The sequence below is a fragment of the Salvelinus alpinus genome, chromosome 29, assembly GCF_045679555.1.
Source record: "Salvelinus alpinus chromosome 29, SLU_Salpinus.1, whole genome shotgun sequence".
In the NCBI taxonomy this organism is placed as follows: domain Eukaryota; kingdom Metazoa; phylum Chordata; class Actinopteri; order Salmoniformes; family Salmonidae; genus Salvelinus; species Salvelinus alpinus.
Window position 1 is genome coordinate 38,168,968 of NC_092114.1, and position 20,408 is coordinate 38,189,375.

At 42.7% G+C, this 20,408-nt stretch overlaps 1 protein-coding gene across 5 annotated transcripts in view; it reads left to right on the top strand.

The window, feature by feature from the left end:
• Window positions 1–20,408, top strand: part of LOC139558960 (collagen alpha-1(XIV) chain-like) — a 95,389-nt gene that overhangs the window by 631 nt on the left and 74,350 nt on the right. For 4 of the 5 annotated variants that reach the window (XM_071374497.1, XM_071374498.1, XM_071374494.1 and 1 more), the window contains exons 2-5: window positions 2,393–2,518; window positions 6,056–6,172; window positions 9,934–10,074; window positions 10,236–10,328. In XM_071374497.1, coding sequence (XP_071230598.1) covers window positions 2,428–2,518; window positions 6,056–6,172; window positions 9,934–10,074; window positions 10,236–10,328 — 442 coding nt within the window. In that variant the 5' untranslated portion in view covers window positions 2,393–2,427. The remainder of the gene's footprint in view (window positions 1–2,392; window positions 2,519–6,055; window positions 6,173–9,933; window positions 10,075–10,235; window positions 10,329–20,408) is intronic. The other variant, XM_071374499.1, reaches the window with a different exon arrangement.

Below are 20,408 nucleotides of genomic sequence, written 5' to 3' on the forward strand. Positions count from 1 at the left end.
TCATGATGCAAAGATTAGAATGCTATTTTTTAGCCGAGGAGAATGATTAGGCATGGCGAATTGAAGTGCTGCTTTGAAGTGTCAGCGAGCCTAATGATGAAGTATTCCTGTTGAAATGTTTGCATAAGTTTGATATAAAGGTAAAGGTGTGACATCATCTTTTTTTTTTACATCCTCAATAAAATAAAATAAAGACTAATTAATTTTGCATAATTGCATGCATTTGATTCCTGCCACGGTACTCTGCAGGATCATGCCACGTTTCAAAGATCCTTTGAATGGTTTATGGGTGTCAGTATGGTTATGTCAAAGTTTAAAGGCTTTGATGAGTTCGTTGTTTCCAAAGTTATTTGAAATTTAAATGGGAATGCACTTTTGTATCTACATTCTTAGAAGTGTATTAATAATATTTATTGTATTGCTCTATAACTTATAGGGATGTGCATCTTTCCCTTTCAAGGCGATTCAACCATGTGTTTGATGTATTTGATACCATTCCAACTATTCCGCTCCAGCCATTACCACGAGCCTGACCTCCCCAAATAAGGTGCCACCAACCTCCTCCCGTGCTAGATACATGAGCTCCAATACGATACAGGAACAATACGTTTTAGTTTGAAATGATTCCGTGCGAATCGGTTTGATTAGAGAACGCGTCGAAGCGATTTGGTTTGATGTAATACGATAAGATGCACTAACATTTGTTGCGTAAACACGTACATTTTCCATTCTAAATTCAAATCTGATGCTGATGGAGCTCATGAAATGGGCCTCTCTGAGCTAGATTTGTGTGTGTGTGTGGTGTGTGTAAATTATGTATGTATATGGTGTATGTACTATCTAGGCACCTTAGCTGAGCCATAAGGGAGACAAGGCATCTACCATCCCAATACCACTATCAGATTGGGGGCAATGTAGCCTAGGTTTTTTGTCCATCCCCCCACTTTGGTTCTGAAATTGTCACCCACTAATTATCTTGTCATTTTTGCAGATTATGTGTTTGAGCTACTAATGTATCAATATTAGTTGCTTACAAATTAGTTATGACATAGCCAATGAATATATAGCACAACTTTGGATTACACCCCCATCTCAAAATGGAATTGTTTTGACCATTTGTAAGTTTTTACTGAGGGATCTTCTCTTCACCTCTTGCTTTGGCCATGCAGTGCGCCTCGTGTGTTTACTGTCCTCATTATGAAATGATCAACTTTACCCTGTGTATCTACAGACAATTATATACACTGATTGTTTAAAGTAAAACTACCAAAACTATTGCTGATGGTGAACCTGAACAATACAAATAAAATATATTAGTAATACCTGTTCAGCTGGTATAGCCAGATGAGAGTTTCCACTGGGCACAGACATCAGTTCAACATCTAGTTTTGATATACATTTGGTTGAGTTTTCAACTAACGTGAATTCAACGTCATTGGATTACGTTTAAAAGACGGGTTAAAAAAAGGCAAAATGTCCTTACGTTGATGACTTTTAGCAAATCCAAACAGTTTTCCACGTTGATTCAACGTCATCACATTGATTTTTTGGGGTTGAAATTATGAGGAAACAACACTGGGTTGTGTCTCAGGTAGCTTAATTTAATACCAGTAAAACACAATTTTCAAAAGCACATAGATAACAATAACCTAGCAAATGACATAGGTTGTCACTCAACTAATAATGCCTAATATCACACACGCAAGCCATTTTAACGTTTGAATTCTGAAGGTGCCACGCAGATGTGCAAGATCAGGAACAGGCCGCATACCTCGCGTTGGTCAGCATGCGAATCTGGGCACAATGCGCTGTTTGACTAGACTACTGATATTGCCTGGGGTTGTTCGGCATGCAAAATGACATTTAGATCAATGACTGTCAACACAGTTACATGTAGTTCGACAGTGAAGGAGAGGACGCATCAGTTGTCACAAAATATGAGGTTTTTGGAAGGTAGAAAGAATGTAATATGAGAATAAAAAAATTGTGAACCGGCGACTTGTAACGTTGTTACATTTGGATCTGTTTGGGGTCCACAAACCTACGCACTTAATCGGGGACCTATGCATATCGGTGAATTGTTACATCCATAAGAACTTTTATAATTCCATCCCTTATTTTGAAAATGCATTAAAGGGATAGTTTGAGATTTTCAGTCAAGCTGTTCCTCTAGACTTCCAGTTTTTGCGCTAACGCTAGTTAGCATTGGCTCGCGAAACTACCTCTAACTTACTTCGTACTGGACGCAGATACATAAAAATGGTATCCACAAGTTCATCTGACTCTGGGAAGGTATAGATAATTGCGAAAACCCCAAATTATCCCTTTAATAATGGAAGTAATTTTTTTTCAATAGCATCAAGCATTGTCATTCCCTTTAATGTCTCCTCAGGTTTTCTGAGCTCCTCTCCTTTACCAGTGTGAAGGATGCAAGCTATAGGACTGAAGACGTGGGTATGGAGTCCTCTACTCTGTCTGGTTCTTATCTCTCTCTTACCTGTGCAAGCTCAGGGTCAAGGTAAACACAATCGTATAGGCTGCTCCTTATCCTCTGTCATCTGGTGTGTGTCTTTTTGATGTGCAGCTTTTGTCGAAGCATTTGTCTTTGTGTCACTGTCACTTTGTGATTATTTTACTTCAAAGGGAAAGGTCACTATTTTCTGGAATATTGGCACATTTTTGTGTATAATATCACATCATTAACATTCCATTTGCAGTCGACTCAAGTGCTTTCAGAATATGCTTTGACATGAACTACCTACCCTTACTGTATATATCTGCCTTTGACCTTAACCTTGTTGATGTGAAGAAGAACAAGAACTGCATCCTCAAACAGCTGCCGTTTGTTTATCTGGGCTTGTCTTGACACCGTTGCCCAGTCCTCAAGTGAAACAAACCACAGCATTCCTGTGCTAAGAGTGGACTCTGCGCTATGCTAACCTGGGCTACAGTATAGTGTCGCTTTGAGTTGTATTGTAGCATTACACCTTGGACAGCATCCATTGGTTGTCGGCAGAAGCCTTCTGTTCTGAAGAGCTGCCCTCTGGTTTAAGATAAACAACCTGTCCCTTTTACAGGTCTGGGTGGGCGGTCAGTTGGCTTCCATGCCCATCACCCAATATGGCCCTCCTTATAATCAATCAATCAAATGTATTTATATAGCCCTTTTTACATCAGCCGATGTCACAAACTGCTATACAGAAACCCAGCCTAAAACCTCAAACAGAATTCAATGCAGATGTAGAAGCACGGTGGCTAGGAAAAACTCCCTAGAAAGGCAGGAACCTAGGAAGAAACCTAGAAAGGAACCAGGCTCTGAGGGGTGGCCAGTCCTCTTCTGGTTGTGCCAGGTGGAGATTATAACAGTACATGGCCAAGATGTTCAAACGGTTCATAGATGACCAGCAGGTTCAAATAATCATAATCACAGTGGTTGTAGAGGGCTCAACAGGTCAGCACCTCAGGAGTAAATGTCAGTTGGCTTTTCATAGTCGATCATTCAGAGTTAGAGACAGCAGGTGCGGTAGAGAGAGAGAGAGTCGAAAACAGCAGGTCCGGGACAGGTAGCACGTCCGATGAACAGGTCAGGGTTCCATAGCCTCAGGCAGAACAGTTGAAACTGGAGCAGCAGCACGACCAGGTGGACTGGGGACAGCAAGGAGTCATCAGGCCAGGTAGTCCTGAGTCATTGTCCTAGGGCTCAGGTCCTGCGAGAGAAGAGAGAAAGAGAGAGAGAGAATTAGAGGGAGCATACTTAAATTCACACAGGACACCGGATAAGATAGGATAAATACTCCAGATATAACAGACTGACCCTAGCCCCCCGACACAAAGTATTGCAGCATAATTACTGGAGGCTGAGACAGGAGGGGTCGGGAGACACTGTGGCCCCGTCCGACAATACCCCCGGACAGGGCCAACCAGGCAGGATATAACACCACCCACTTTGCAAAAGCACAGCCCCCACACCACTAGAGAGATATCTTCAAACCACCAACTTACTACCCTGAGACAAGGCAGAGTATAGTCCACAAAGATCTCCACCACGGCACGAACCCGAGGGGGGGCGGCAACCCGGACAGGAAGATCACGTCAGTGACTCAATCCACTCAAGTGACACACCCCTCCTAGGGACGGCATGGAAGAGCACCAGTAAGCCCCTGTAGTAGGGTTAGAGGCAGAGAATCCCGGTGGAGAGAGGGGAACCGGTCAGGCAGAGACAGCAAGGGCGGTTCGTCTCTCCAGTGCCTTTCCGTTCACCTTCACACCCCTGGGCCAGACTACACTCAATCATAGGACCTACTGAAGAGATGAGTCTTCAATAAAGACTTAAAGGTCGAGACCGAGTCTGCGTCTCTCACATGGATAGGCAGACCATTCTATAAAAATTGAGCTCTATAGGAGAAAGCCCTGCCTCTAGCTGTTTGCTTAGAAATTCTAGGGACAATAAGGAGGCCTGTGTCATGTGACCGTAGCGTACGTGTAGGTATGTACGGCAGGACCAAATCGGAAAGATAGGTAGGAGCAAGCCCATGTAATGCTTTGTAGGTTAGCAGTAAAATCTTGAAATCAGCCCTAGCCTTAACAGGAAGCCAGTGTAGAGAGGCTGGCACTGGAATAACACATTTTCACAGATTATTTAAAATGCATTACACTTTCCATGTCTGACTTGTTCCAAACTTCCCATGGGTGCTTGAGGCCTCATAAACCCTCACCAGCCTTCTGGCTGTTTTAAAAAGACAGCTATGAAAAATATATATAAGAACTTAAGCCTATCTTCACACAGGCAAGTCCTTTGTCTTGGAGATGTTGTACTACTAGTTTGTTTTGGAAATGTGCAAATGAATGCACCAAGTCTCTGAAGGTTTAAAAAAACACACTCACAAACAACACACTTTCTAATTCTCTCACTCGGGGAAGCGACATTCTTCAGAGAAGAGGTATCTTTTTTTCAGAGAGCGATAAGCCCTGCTGAATACCCACCCCCCATTTTCAGGTTGGTGAGCTCGGTACAGTATTATAATTTGCCTGTTTGCACCATGCACCATCTCCGGTCTCTTTACCTTCTGATGAGTTAACCCTTTCTATGCGCTTGATTGTATTGTTTCCATACCTACATTAATGTCTGAAGGTATTTAAAGAATACATTGGCAAAATATATCTTGCCTGCTCTTAATGAGGACACTAACAAGACAAGTTTGTGTGACTGTTTGCAGTCTTTTCTGTTGTTACCAAATTGGATGGGAATGTTTTTTTTTGTTGGTTTGTTTGTTTTTCTCTGGGATTTGGTAATGCCTACTTCTGCCTGATGTGCAGAGCTGATGGGATGTTGACCCAGGAGGAAGTGGTGAAAGTGGTATATCGCTCTACTTGCAGATAGATATCTTCTTGAAGACAGGAATAAACGCTATTCCAGTGCCTTTCAATTTGTCGCTGCTGCAATTGAAAAAAAAAGGCACATTCTACTCTGAAAAGGCCTCAAAGTAAAGAGCACACTCTTTGTAATACAATCTCAATTCGACTGCTCCGGCGAAATGCAATCATGATGAGATCGGGGATGGTACTTTGGTGCTGAGATAAGTGCTGCACAAAAGACCCCCCGCCAAAAGAGATATGAGAGCTATCAATGGCAAAGGAAGGGAGAGAATGTGACTTTGCTTTTTTGTGACATCTGTGGTACTCTTTGAATCTGTATCTTTTTAATTGGCCAAGATTCAATCTTTTAGGACTGTTGAAACACAGATGGAGAGTGCCTGTTACCTCGCCAAACACTGGCTGGAGTTCAATCTAACTGTTTCATAATCACTTTTAACTGGGGAATCTCGAGTTTCATGCATTTCCATTGGCAAAAAAATCCCCAAACCCTTCACACTGCTAGTTACTGAATTTGGAGAGTTTTTTTCAAAGAACATTGGTTTTTACGCCTCATTGAACTCCAACCACTGTCTTGGTGTCATTAACCATGCATTCAATATTACTATTGAATACTATATACAAACGCTTCTTGAGTTAGTCAGTTATTGTAAAACTGTGTTTTCTGTCTTTTTTTGTCTAGTTGCCACCCCACGAAGACTTCGTTTCAAAGTCCTGAGCGCAACCCAGCTGCATGTGTCATGGAAAGAACCGAAAGGAGACTTTGAAAGCTACAGATTTATTTATAGCACACAATCAGGTAAGGTCCAGCAATGAGAACGAACGATCAAGTTACGATTCGGCCCTAAAGGAGGCTGTCTAACTTATGTTGCGTGTTTCACAACAGCTTTATACTTGCAGTGTAGAAAACATAATTACATATCAACTAAACATCAGATGATAATGTAATCGGGTTATTACTCGTCTCCTATGACATGAATGTCTTCTGGAGGTTTGACTATAGTCATGACAATTGGAGTAGGAGTTGAAGAACACACAGACTGATGGGTAATAATCATGAAGAAAAGAGGAGAGTGGCACACTTTTGTACACCCATTTTCTTATTGCAGTGAGAGAGCCAATGTTTTTGGCGTGCACTTGCAGTAAAGAAATAGGAGTACTTCAAAGTGTGTGATTTTCCTGTATTTTATAGTCATGATGAGAAATGAACTCCAAACATCCATTTTGTAATCTATAATAATCATTATGATTGATACACCTATTAGGCGATTGACTCACTGTGTAGTACAGCCTACCATTTCGCTTCTCAAGTTGTTCTTAAGGAAACATATTAATACATGGCCCATTCTCAATGTATAGATAGACTCCATGACATTCCACCATGGCTTTTACTTTGTCCTTACTTGAAGCAGTAGCTTCAGTGGCTTGCCTGGCCTTGAGCTGGTGTTGATCAAGATAATGGAGTACGCGTCAGATAAGACTCAGTGAGCAGAGCAGAAGCAGCTGTATCTAAACTGCCTGAGGCCAGCCGGGGCATGGGACACAATCTCATCCCACCCCTGGCACCCTGCTGAACGAGCACATTTCCCCACCAAGCTGGCTTCCTCTGGTGAACTTCTCTTCATGCCAGCTGCAGAATGGAGGATATTTCAACCTTTTCTTCCAGACCTGGGTTCAAATAGTATTTGTTTGTCTTTTTAAATGCTATGAGCTTTTGATCGAGCCTACCTGGAGTACGGGTGGCGAGGTTTGCCCTTTTGGGGCTATTCCATTGGTTCCTTTGCACCAGGCAAGCTCAATCTTGCGCAGCTGAAGTATTTTAGTATTTTAAAGAAAACAAATGCTATTTGAAACCAGGTCTGATTTCCCTCTGCTCTCTTTCTCTCCACCCCTGCAGTTCAGTGTTTGTCATTGCTCAGAATGGCATTCCAATTGCGGAGTCAGTCAGAGTTTTTATATTACGTGTGGGTTGAAATGGGAGCTCCTGAGAGAGGCTAGTCAGTGAGCCTTTGTTCGTTGAAGAAGAGTTACTTTGACAGAGGGTGACACCCGCAGACATACACAAATCATCATGATTGGGGTGGAATTGAATGCAGCACTGGATTGTGGGTAGTAACTCTTACTCCCTTCTCCAACACTTAGGGCTCTATTTTAACAAACCCAATGCAATGGTAAATCTTAGCGCTGGCAGTAGCTCTATAGGTTTAGGGGTGTGTCAGAAATATTTTTGCTATTTTCACAACCAGAATTATAGGCGTAGTAGCTGGTAGTGGCACGAAAGGGGTAGGGTTTGATTAATACATAAATTGGAGGTGTGATGAGGGCTTGGCCACTTAATACTGCATGTGTATGATAATCAGTCACTGGATCCTATCATCAGCAGAGTCATTCACATGCAGTGACAAGTTCTATAGGTTATTGACAGTCTTTGCGTTGTTGTCAATTTGGCAGGGGGCACGAAATATTCTCATCCTAATCTATTGTGGATTGATATTACATTTATTAAATAGCATAGGCTACAGTAATGAGTAATTGACAGTCAACATTGTTGAAATTGGCTTCAACGAGCATAGGCCTAAATGTATTTATGCATCCCATAAATTGTTTTGTATGTGTGAGGCATGTTCTTAATAAGCAAGATATAGCCTAGGCCTACCCTTGATATGGTGTTATAGGACTGACTGAATAATTTGAATATGTTTGGCGGAGCACGTCTTTGGTAGCCAGACAAGAGGCGCTCTTTGGAAATGGGGATGAATACAAGCTGAATGGAGTCTCACTGCAGTTAGGCCTATGTGAATTGTGAATAATGCAAAAGCATGATGGCAAAAGCCTCACAAGTAGACCATTATTTTTTAGAAACCCTTAATCGATAGTCTCCTTGGCTAATGCATGGCCAGGATAAGAAATACAAATAAAAAGGGGATATCTGCTCACATTTTTGCTGCTCCCAAATATTATCTTTTAATACAGCTTTGGTGATTAAGATGTATTTCAAAGCGATCTCACGGGCCAAACCCTTAATCAATAGTCTTGAGTACTTGCTGAATGCATTGGGCAGGACAAAAAAAAACAGCCTTCATTGAGCAGAGGGGAGGCAATGGTTGGATTTTAATCAAATGAAAGGAAATGAGGTTGAGGTTTAGAGACACAAAAATAACACCTCTCTTGTTCCATGTGCATATTTGCGCATATGGGCTCTGTACATCACGGAAGAATAGGCTGCGCTTCCGCTGTCAAAATCCATGTCGTTACTGCTAAGACCAGCTTTTGGTTGGTCTTAAATATCCCCACCAGTGCTGCCTGAAATTGGCACTTTGGTGCACGTTTTTAAGGACACACTTCAGATATTGCCACCCCTCCTACCTCAGCGCAAGAGAGCTCATATAAGAAAGGTAAATTACCAATCCTGGCGCAAGTGTTTGAAAGTTGCCGAGCGCCGGTCCAAATTGCCAATGAGCGTGATTTTGACATTGCGCTGGCTTAACACCAGCCAAAATAGAGCCCTTACACTCCCATCTTCATCAGGTTTCAAAATGCACATTGACTTGACCGTTATAAGATACAGGGTAAGGTAAGTGTGACCACTGTGCGTTTCTGATGCATTATGTATCATGTATACGGAGTGTGCTGTATCAACACAGACATTTTGCTGAAAAATATAAAACAATCAGTGGTTTTCAAGTATGCTGTGGTACATTCGGAAGTATTGGTCAATAATGCCTATGAATGACCTATGATGGACACACCCCCCCACTACATAGTTTTTTGAATAATCTTTAAACAAGATCTGACAAGGTATGACACCCCCATTTCTACAACATGCCCACTCACTTCCATTTGCAACGTGTTGCCTTCAGGCCATGCAAAGCAGATGTACCATCATTGTAATAAAGGAGGAACTGTACGTGTCAGTGAAACCGTGAAATATGAGTGTTAAATGTCATGATAATTGTAATTCCGTAGTTCTGTTCTGATATGCAGAACAAGAATGATGAAACCTAAGGTCAATGCATAAATAGTACATTTGAGCTACTTAGCTACATTACCTTAAGTGCTTCAATGCTCTGCCAGTGTCAATTGATCTAAATGGATTTTGAATCAGTAGGCGACACAGTGAGTGCATTCTCCTGTTTTTTTTTTACAACCAGCCCTGTTAAGTTGTTTTTGAAGAGAGGGACAGTTGAGTGAGTCCAACTGAGGTTCTTCATGTGCTGTGGGTACTGCTTAAAATAATTCAGGTGTGTTGGATCGCGGAGGCCTCTCTTTACTTGTCCTGCAGCAGCCGTTTAGCCGCTGACTAGTTCGTTTACTGCCAATATACCCCCGTAGCAGTAGTATCCTTCATTGCGACTAGCACGTCAACTCAACATCATTGTCATTCCTGACATTTCAGCTGGAAAGGAGATTTCAAAAAAGTCTAATTTAAATTTTATTTTTTTAAACTATTTTTATTATGATAAACTAATTTTCAATAGAATGCATTTAATAAACAAATCAGAACACAAGTGAAACCAATTTCTAGGTTTGGTCTTGTTTGTTACTTTCTTCCAATTACAGATGCAGAGGAGACTGAACTAGAGGTGACAAAGAAGGAAGCCAAAGTGATCATAGACTTTGACCCCAGAAAGTTGTACACAGTCAAGGTCACTGCTGTGAAACGTGCTCAGAAGAGCAAGCCACTTCAAGGAACATTTAAGAGTGAGAAGAGCCTTTTAACTTTTACAACTTATTCTATGATTTCATGAGGTTGTTTATCAAAGGAAATAGTTGATCTGTGTGATAACATCTTTGACAAAATGTATTCTACAGTATAATGTGTCAATGGAAATGTGTTTGGTTTGTTTCTGCCCAACTTTCAGAGCCTGACAATGAGAACGTACAGCCCCAGAATGTACGACCCAAAAACCAGAAAGACACCAGTGTCACTGAGGAGAACAATGAGATATCTGAAGGTAAGGTCGAAGGTATGAGTGACCAACCTCTGAAATCTGGAAATTGCTGTGGCTGTCTTCAAATCGCAATTCAAAACCTGGATTTCAACCAGGATTTCAGCATATAGAAGATTCACTTGACGACACACAGGTAAGTTGGAGCTCCAGAGGCCTCTTGGTTGGTGCTGAGGCTATCCCTGGCGGTGGAGTGGACTGCTGTACATTTGTCATTGGGAGTGGATGCGACAATTAGAAAACATTGCCCTTGTGATATTTTTGTTTGAACTTTTCTGAAGAAGAAAGGCCTTGAATGTGATCCTCATTCCCACTCGCTCTTTGGAGAAACAACTGCAATGTGCTTCATTTCAAGTAGACTTTGAAGGAAAGTTCAGGGTTGGAAAATGGTAAATAAAAAATAAGCACTGGACATTTCAAAGCATTTTGGAGCAATGATCTACTTGTGAATGCTGTGTTGAGCAAAACCAAGGTAAACCTTAACTATTTTCCTTTTAAAATGAGCATGACGTTGTTATAAATCTGTCATGACAAATGATCGCCCAAGATCTAAAAGCAGGAATGACGGAAGTTTACCAACAGTCATCACGAACCACCAAACATGGTTGTAGATGTCTATACAATGTTCAGAGAAGATACAACAGTAGAATACACACATACATTACATCAAATAAATAGTGCATTAACCCTGATAGAAAGCTGTAGTGTCATAGGAGTCTACAGCTATGTCTCAGGGCTAATACTGAATAGGAGGATTCAGCCCCAACTGAAATAACCTTTACCCTTACAGATGTTATATATGCAATAGTTGCAGAGGTGTTTTAACACGCGTTCAAACAGGTAAAAGAGACGTAAGGGACTAAGTATTGATTCTTTGCAACGGATTGTTCTCAAAGTGTCTGAACATAAGAGTTGTCTGCAAGAAAACTATTTTCTGCCACATTATTGCAACTTGCCTGTATTCAGCGTTATTTAAAAAAAAACAGGGATTTTGTAAGAGCTGTTGGTGGGCTGAAACAGGCTATTAGTGGGAGATTTAGGAGTTTGTTTTCAGACAAAGAGCGTAACAGTGTTTATAAAACTCCTGTGGTGTGTGTGTGTGTCTCATGGCGATTTGGACCTCGTCTGTGTTTCTGGCATAAAGAGCTATGATTTGGCCGAGGTGTCAAAAAGTATTTGAGGGAAGGCTTTGCAGTTATGGAATGTGGTGTAAGGATCCCTGTGGTGCTTTGAGATCTGCGATGGATCACCTGCCGTCTCTTAAAATGCCTATGGGTAAAAGACAGAAGGGGGAAACTAACTCAGATATAATGATGCTGCTTTGGTTTCTCCCTCACTCCATCTTCTTTCTCTCTTTTCCTCCTCTTTTCCTCTCAAGCTCTCATTTATTCCTCCTCGCTGTTTCTCTCCTTTTTCTCTTTCTCCCTCTGCACTCTCCCTCACTCTATCCATTGCATGTAGACAATTGACACAGACAGCTATCTCCTTGCCCACACTTGCAGAATACCGTTGCTATGTTATCGTGGGGCCCATTCAAGGATGTCTCCAGCCTTGGTAAGTAAACCCCCTGTAGCTCCCTGCCTGCTTGCCTACCTGCCTGGGTGTGCAGGGATGCCAGAGGGCATACAGGTGTGCCCAAGGCCTGGCAGACGCCTCAGTCCCACACAACCTAGCACTTAGCTCCACGTATATCCTCTCTGAACTGGTCCCAGGAAGGATATTGGACCCTGATATTGATGAATCTTCTGGGGCCAAACTTCTGGGGCCACATCCGGCGTGGCGGTGGTGTCATAAGGGACATATACAGGTGATTAAGGCCAGATGACTCATGCGTCACCATGGCAGCGCTTTTGTTGTGCAGGGGCCGGGGTTTGGGACCGAGACTCGGGGTTCATTGACACATTATGGAGCTGGAAAATTATTGGTGTCAGTCAGTTAAAGGATAAAATGGAGTAGTTTATGTATGACAAATTGATTTTCAGCCCCTTTTGGCTCAAGAGGAATAGACGGTTATGGGCTTGTGCTGTGTGGTATATTACAGTGCCATAACATTATCATAGGCATTACTTAACCTCTTAATTTCATTTCAGTTTGTGCTTCCCATGCCAGCTTTTAGGTATATTCTATATGTAGCAGCATAAGCAGTTACCAGTATATCTGAACCGATAACCGCAACCAGTACCAGACCATATCCTTTACCTTTTAGCTAGACTGCTTTCAGTTCCTGCTACCTGCTCAAGTTAGCATTAGCTTATCTGCCCTGTCGCGTTAGGGTCAAGGAAAATATTACGCCTCCTCAATGTCCCTTAACTAGCAGGTGGTTGGGGAAGTGGTACAACCAGACAGTATTACGCTGCGATGACATGTCCCATTTGTTTAACTTTAATTATACGGTCATTTGTTAACACGAAGGCAATTGGACCGTATCCGGAGAGGCCGGCGAGATAATGAGATCACAGCTTGCTCCTGATGTCCCCCACTCATCAGGGTACCCTAACGAGCTGTAGTGTCGCCCCCAGGAACCACAGGTTATATTTTAAGCATGAAAGACTTTTAGTGGTCTCCGGTAGCCAGACAGGGCTGCTTAGAGGACAGAGAGGTTCTCTCTAGGCTTACGAATAACAGCTAAGAGATCTGGACAGAAGATGTAATGGTAGTGGTATCGTTTGAGGCAATGTTTAGTGAAGGAGGAGGTCGTTATCTTGCCTTTCTGTTGGTTAAGATGTAATTGAATATCTGTGCAATAGTGGATAAAAATGTGACAGTTTGCACTAATTCAGCACTAACAGGCATGGATTACTTTCCTAATTATCTTGGCTGTCTGGAAAACACAGTGTTTTCATAAGACATAAGAGCAACCCAAGGTAAAATAATATAGCTACAGTATCTCTGTAACCATGGGCATGGGCACAGTCACAGACATGGTTTTGAAGGCTGAACAAGTACAACTGTTGGACTCCTCTGTTCGGTGTCAAAGGCACAGGATTCCATCAATGTTCATTTATAATTCCTTCTAATTAATTTGTTTGGTAACAGGCTGTACAGTACCTTTGATATCCAGCCATAATGCTGTCCATTTAAGACTTGCAGGAAAACTGTTATGAAGTGAAAATAATTTGATGGACAAATGGAGCATTGGAACTTTTATGCTGGACACTAAATCAAATCAAATGTATTTATATAGCCCTTCTTACATCAGCTGATATATCAAAGTGCTGTACAGAAACCCAGTCTAAAACCCCAAACAGCATCAATGCAGGTGTAGAAGCACGGTGGCTAGGAAAAACTCCCTAGAAAGGCCAAAACCTAGGAAGAAACCGAAAGAGGAACCAGGCTATGAGGGGTGGCCAGTCCTCTTCTGGCTGTGCCGGGTGGAGATTATAACAGAACATGGCCAAGATGTTCAAATGTTCATAGATGACCAGCATGGTCAAATAATAGTAATCACAGTGAACAGGTCAGGGTTCTATAGCCGCAGGCAGAACAGTTGAAACTGGAGCAGCAGCACAGCCAGGTGGATTGGGGACAACAAGGAGTCATCATGCCAGGTAGTCCTGAGGCATGGTCCTAGGGCTCAGGTCCTCAGAGAGAGAGAAAGAAAGAAAGAGATAGAGAGAGAATTAGAGAGAGCATACATACTCCTAGGGACGGCATGGAAGAGCACCAGTAAGCCAGTGACTCAGCCCCTGTAATAGGGTTAGAGGCAGAGAATCCCAGTGGAGAGAGGGGAACCGGCCAGGCAGAGACAGCAAGGGCGGTTCGTTGCTCCAGTGCCTTTCCGTTCACCTTCACACTCCTGGGCCAGACTACACTCAATCATAGGACCTACTGAAGAGATGAGTCTTCAATAAAGACTTGAAGGTTGAGACCGAGTCTGCGTCTCTCACATGGATAGGCAGACCATTCCATAAAAATGGAGCTCTATAGGAGAAAGCCCTGCCTCCAGCTGTTTGCTTAGAAATTCTAGGGACATTTAGGAGGCCTGCGTCTTGTGACCGTAGCGTACGTTTAGGTATGTACGGCAGGAACAAATCGGAAAGATAGGTAGGAGCAAGCCCAGTAATGCTTTGTAGGTTAGCAGTAAAACCTTGAAATCAGCCCTTGCCTTAACAGGAAGCCAGTGTAGGGAGGCTAGCACTGGAGTAATATGATCACATTTTTTGGTTCTAGTCAAGATTCTAGCAGCCGTATTTAGCACTAACTGAAGTTTATTTAGTGCTTTATCCGGGTAGCCGGAAAGTAGAGCATTGCAGTAGTCTAACCTAGAAGTAACAAAAGCATGGATTCATTTTTCTGCATCTTTTATGGACAGACAATTTCTGATTTTTGCAATGTTACATAAATGGAAAAACGCTGTCCTTGAAACAGTCTTGATATGTTCGTCAAAAGAGAGATCAGGGTCCAGAGTGACGCCGAGGTCCTTCACAGTTTTATTTGAGACGACTGTACAACCATCAAGATTAATTGTCAGATTCAACAGAAGATATCTTTGTTTCTTGGGACCTAGAACAAGCATCTCTGTTTTGTCCGAGTTTAAAAGTAGAAAGTTTGCAGCCATCCACTTCCTTATGTCTGAAACACAGGCTTCCAGCGAGGGCAATTTTGGGGCTTCACCATGTTTCATTGAAATGTACAGCTGTGTGTCATCCGCATAGCAGTGAAAGTTAACATTATGTTTTCGAATGACATCCCCAAGAGGTAAAATATATTGAAAACAATAGTGGTCCTAAAACAGAACCTTGAGGAACACCGAAATTTAGAGTTGATTTGTCAGAGGACAAACCATTCACAGAGACAAACTGATATCTTTCCGACAGATAAGATCTAAACCAGGCCAGAACTTGTCCGTGTAGACCAATTTGGGTTTCCAATCTCTCCTAAAGAATGTGGTGATCAATGGTATCAAAAGCAGCACTAAGGTCTAGGAGAATGAGGACAGATGCAGAGCCTCGGTCTGACGCCATTAAAAGGTAATTTACCACGATTCACAAGTGCAGTCTCAGTGTTATGATGGGGTCTAAAACCGGACTGAAGCATTTTGTATACATTGTTTGTCTTCAGGAAGGCAGTGAGTTGCTGCGCAACAGCTTTTTCAATTTGTTTTTGAGAGGAATGGGAGATTCGATATAGGCCGCTAGTTTTTTTTTATAGGTTATAGGAAGGTTTGGCTTTTTCAAGGTTTGGCTTTTTCAAGAGAGGCGGGCCAAGCACAGGAGGGCCAAGCACAGGAAGCAGCTCTTTCAGTAGTTCAGTTGGAATAGGGTCCAGTATGCAGCTTGAAGGTTTAGAGGCCATGATTATTTTCATCAATGTGTCAAGAGATATAGTACTAAAACACTTGAGTGTCTCCTTTGATTCTAGGTCCCGGCAGAGCTGTGCAGACTCAGGACAACTGAGCTTTGGAGGAATACGCAGATTTAAAGAGGAGTCCGTAATTTGCTTTCTAATGATCATGATCTTTTCTTCAAAGAAGTTCATAAATGTATCACTGCTGAAGTGAAAGCCATCCTCTCTTGGGGAATGCTGCTTTTTAGTTAACTTTGTGACCGTATCAAAAATACATTTCGGATTGTTCTTATTTTCCTCAATTAAGTTGGAAAAATAGGATGATCAAGCAGCAGTGAGGGCTCTTCGATACTGCACGGTACTGTCTTACCAAGCTAGTCGGAACTTCCTGTTTGGTGTAGTGCCATTTCCGTTCCAATTTTCTGGAAGCTTGCTTCAGAGCTCGGATATTTTCTGTATACCAGGGAGCTAGTTTCTTATGACAAATGTTTTTTGTTTTTAGGGGCGCGACTGCATCTAGGGTATTACGCAAGGTTAAATTGAGTTCCTCAGTTAGGTGGTTAACTGATTTTTGTCCTCTGACGTCCTTGGGTAGGTGGAGGGAGTCTGGAAGGGCATCTAGGAATCTTTGAGTTGTCCGAGAATTTATAGCACGGCTTTTGTTGCTCCTTGGTTGGGGTCTGAGCAGATTATTTGTTGTGATTGCAAACGTAATAAAATGGTGGTCCGATAGTCCAGGATTATGAAGAAAAACATTAAGATCCACAACATATATTCCACGGGACAAAACTAGGTCCAGAGTATGACTTTGGCAGTGAGTAGGTCCGGAGACATGTTGGACAAAACCCACGATGATGGCTCCGAAATCCTTTTGGAGTGGGTCTGTGGACTTTTCCATGTGAATATTAAAGTCACCAAAAATGTGAATATTATCTGCCATGACCTCAATTCAAGGAACTCAGTGAGGAACGCTGTATATGGCCCAGGAGGCCTGTAAACAGTAGCTATAAAAAGTGATTGAGTAGGCTACATAGATTTCATGACTAGAAGCTCAAAAGACAAAAACTCAGCAGTTTTTTTTGTCAATTGAAATTTGCTATCATGAATGCTAGCAACACCTCCGCCTTTGCGGGATGCGCGGGGGATATGGTCACTAGTGTAACAGGAGGGGAGGCCTCATTTAACACAGTAAATTCATCAGGCTTAAGCCATGTTTCAGTCAGGCCAATCACATCAAGATTATGATCAGTGATTAGTTCATTGACTATAACTGCCTTGGAAGTGAGGGATCTAACATTAAGTAGCCCTATTTTGAGATGTGAGGTATCACGATCTCTTTCAATAATGGCAGGAATGGAGGAGGTCTTTATTCTAGTGACATTGCTAAGGCGAAAACCGCCATGTTTAGTTTTGCCCAACCTAGGTCGAGGCACAGACAAGGTCTCAATTGGGAGAGCTGAGCTGAATACACTGACTGTGCTAGTGGCAGACTCCACTAAGCTGGCAGGCTGGCCTGTACCCTATTTCATTGTGGAGCTAGGGGAGTTAGAGCCCTGTCTATGTTCGTAGATAAGATGAGAGCACCCCTCCAGCTAGGATGGGGTCCGTCACTTAAAACGAATCAAACAGTCAGAGGTCACCAAGCGCAACATTGCTTCAGCGTGTAAATCAGCTAAAGATGCGTCGGCATCGAGTAATTGTCTCAGGCCAGGCTTGGTCCTGTTTGTGGGTGAGTCCCAGAAAGAGGGCCAATTATCTACAAATTCTATCTTTTGGGAGGGGCAGAAAACAGTTTTCAACCAGCGATTGAGTTGTGAGACTCTGCTGTAGAGCTCATCACTCGCCCTAACTGGGAGGGGGCCAGAGACAATTACTCGATGCCGACGCATCTTTAGCTGATTTACACGCTGAAGCAATGTTGCGCTTGGTGACCTCTGACTGTTTCATCCTAACATCGTTGGTTCCGACGTGGATAACAATATCCCGAATACTCTCTACACTCGCCAGTTTTAGCTTTAGCCAGCACCATCTTCAGATTAGCCTTAACGTTGGTAGCCCTGCCCACTGGTAAACAGTGTATGATCGCTGGATGATTCGTTTTAAGTCTAATACTGTGGGTAATGGAGTCGCCAATGACAAGGGTTTTCAATTTGTCAGAGCTAATGGTGGGAGACTTCGGTGTCTCAGACCCCGTAACGGGAGGAGTAGAGACCAGAGAAGGCTCGGCCTCTGACTCCGACTCGCTGCTTAATGGGGAGAACCGGTTGAAAGCTTCTGTCGGCTGAATGAGTGACACCGGTTGAGCATTCCTACAGCATTTCCTTCCAGAAAGCATGAGAATGTTGCCTGGCTGCGGGGACCTTGCGAGGGGATTTATACTACAATCTGTACTTACTGGTGGCACAGGCGCTGTTTCATCCTTTCCTACACTGAAATTACCCTTGCCTAACGATTGCGTCTGAAGCTGGGCTTGTAGCATAGCTATCATCGCCGTAAGGCGATCGTTCTCCTGTATATTATGAGTACAGCGATTGCAATTAGAAGGCATCATGTTAATGTTACTACTTAGCTTCGGCTGTTGGAGGTCCTGACGAACCATGTCCAGATAAAGTGTCCGGAGTAAAAAAGTTGAATGAAAAAAAGTTGAGTGAGGGGAAAACTAAAAATATACACGGTAATTAAAAAGTAAAAACCGTAAAGTTGTCAGATAGCAAAGTAAGGTTAGCAACAAAACGCATAGCAGCACGTAAACAAGTCTGCAAGTTGTGACCGGAAATGACACGTATGACAGCGATCAGTCAAAAAATTATGAGTGAGATAGGGATACTGCTCCCTATTGAGTGACAGGCATTGTGTCATTCATAGGATGGTGTTATAACAGGTTTTATAACAGTTTCATGGCAAAACAAAAAATACCTGGCTGGCTCGGTCAGTCAGCTTGTGGTGACAGGAACCCGTTTACTGTACATGGCTCTAGATCAGGGATGGGCAACTTTGATAGGGTTGGAGGCCACAAAAAATTCTGAACTCATCTTGAGGGGCCGCAGTGGCTCGTGGGGGGCTGCGTACCCACATCCATACCAACACATGCAGTCAGAGTCGGCCGTAGCCTTTTGGGGACTCTAAACTAAATTTTGTCGGGCTATTTGAGTGACTGTCAGTGACTGACATAACAAGAGAAAAACTGCTGATGCACAACCAATTTTCAAAATTGCACCTCGTGTATTCTACTATTGATCCGCGGGCTTACAAAAGGGGAGCCGCGGGCCTCCAGTTGCCCATCCCCGCTCTAGCTGATGGATACATTGCAGACCACTGCAAACGTACAGCATTCATCATGTACAAAATCAGCAATAAATAAACAACTCAACGCAATTTAATTTCCCCATGCTACAAAACCATGATGAATCAACAAAGCATGCCTCATCGCAGATGGATGCACTGTTCATATAGCCAAATTGAAAGTGAGCAAAATAGGGCTGTAGCCTAGCCAGAGAGAGTCTGGGATTCCATTAATGCAAGTGCAGGCTTTAATGAGTTATGAAGCATGGAGCAAAAGCTCCATCAATGTAACTTGACATTGAAACAGAGTCATTTGGAGTGGATAGGAATGTGACAGGTGACGGATGCTCTCAGGCAGGTAGGCAGGCACCAGTTTAAAGGCACCTAGTTAACCCCCGCCATAGAGAAGATCCCACGTGATTACGTCCATATGGTCAGGAGGAATTGGCCTCTATTGACCAGCATCATTCATCATTCATTACACTTTCTGAGAGGTCTCACACACACACACACACACACACACACACACACACACACACACACACACACACACAGTTCCTGTCACATCACCCAACTCTTCCAGTCTGTTGTTAATTGTTTCTAGCGACAGAAGTGCATTTGAATATTCACAGGATGCATCTGACTTACAGTAATTTCCCCCGGGTTCCCACGACAACGTCTGAACGTTGTCACATTATCTGTTCATTGTTTGTTCTCTGCCGGATGATGCTGACAGATGTTACTTGTTAATCTTCGCTCGATCGACAGCGTGGCCCTTTCTCCATATGTCGCATCGCCTCACAATCACAAAGCCAATACCCAGAGGTGAGGTTTTACCTGTTCCACTCTGCCCCAGTCGCTGTAGTCCCATCACTCACTGGGAGTGGGGCCGTATGGCCTCTCAGCTTAACATCTTCACAAATAGGCTTATGGTACGAGGAGGTATGGTGGAAAATATGCAGACAGAAGGCCATATATTCTGTAGACACATTTTGGATTTTATTGGACAAAACGCTTTAAACAAGTTGATTTTTCTGTCACAACAACCTTTATCAGGCAGATGATGAAGTAGATTTTAAGTTGATTCTTTTTAAAATTACCCATCGAAAGACATTAGCCTATACCTGCATTGTTTATAGAAATGCGTGAGGGAAAATCCACCTCGACCCCTTACGGAATAATGAATGGCATAGAGACCTTTCATAATCTAATATCATTGGACCACTATGAACCATACACCATCCCATCACTATTAATAAGGCACTGCCTGTATCTAAACCCTTACATATTTCAGCCACATATTCCAATATTCCATATATTAGTATAGAATTAAGAGACAACTAGCTTGGCTATATTGAGGCTTGTATTATTGCCTCTTGTCTGTGAGATGCCTGTGGGAGGGAAGCATGGAGATTCCTCATGATGGTATGGTCTGCATGATTGAATTATTCTCCTGTATGGTGGAGCTCCTCGAAGACAGCTCCTGTCAACCCTATGAGATGATTAGGGTTTGATTTG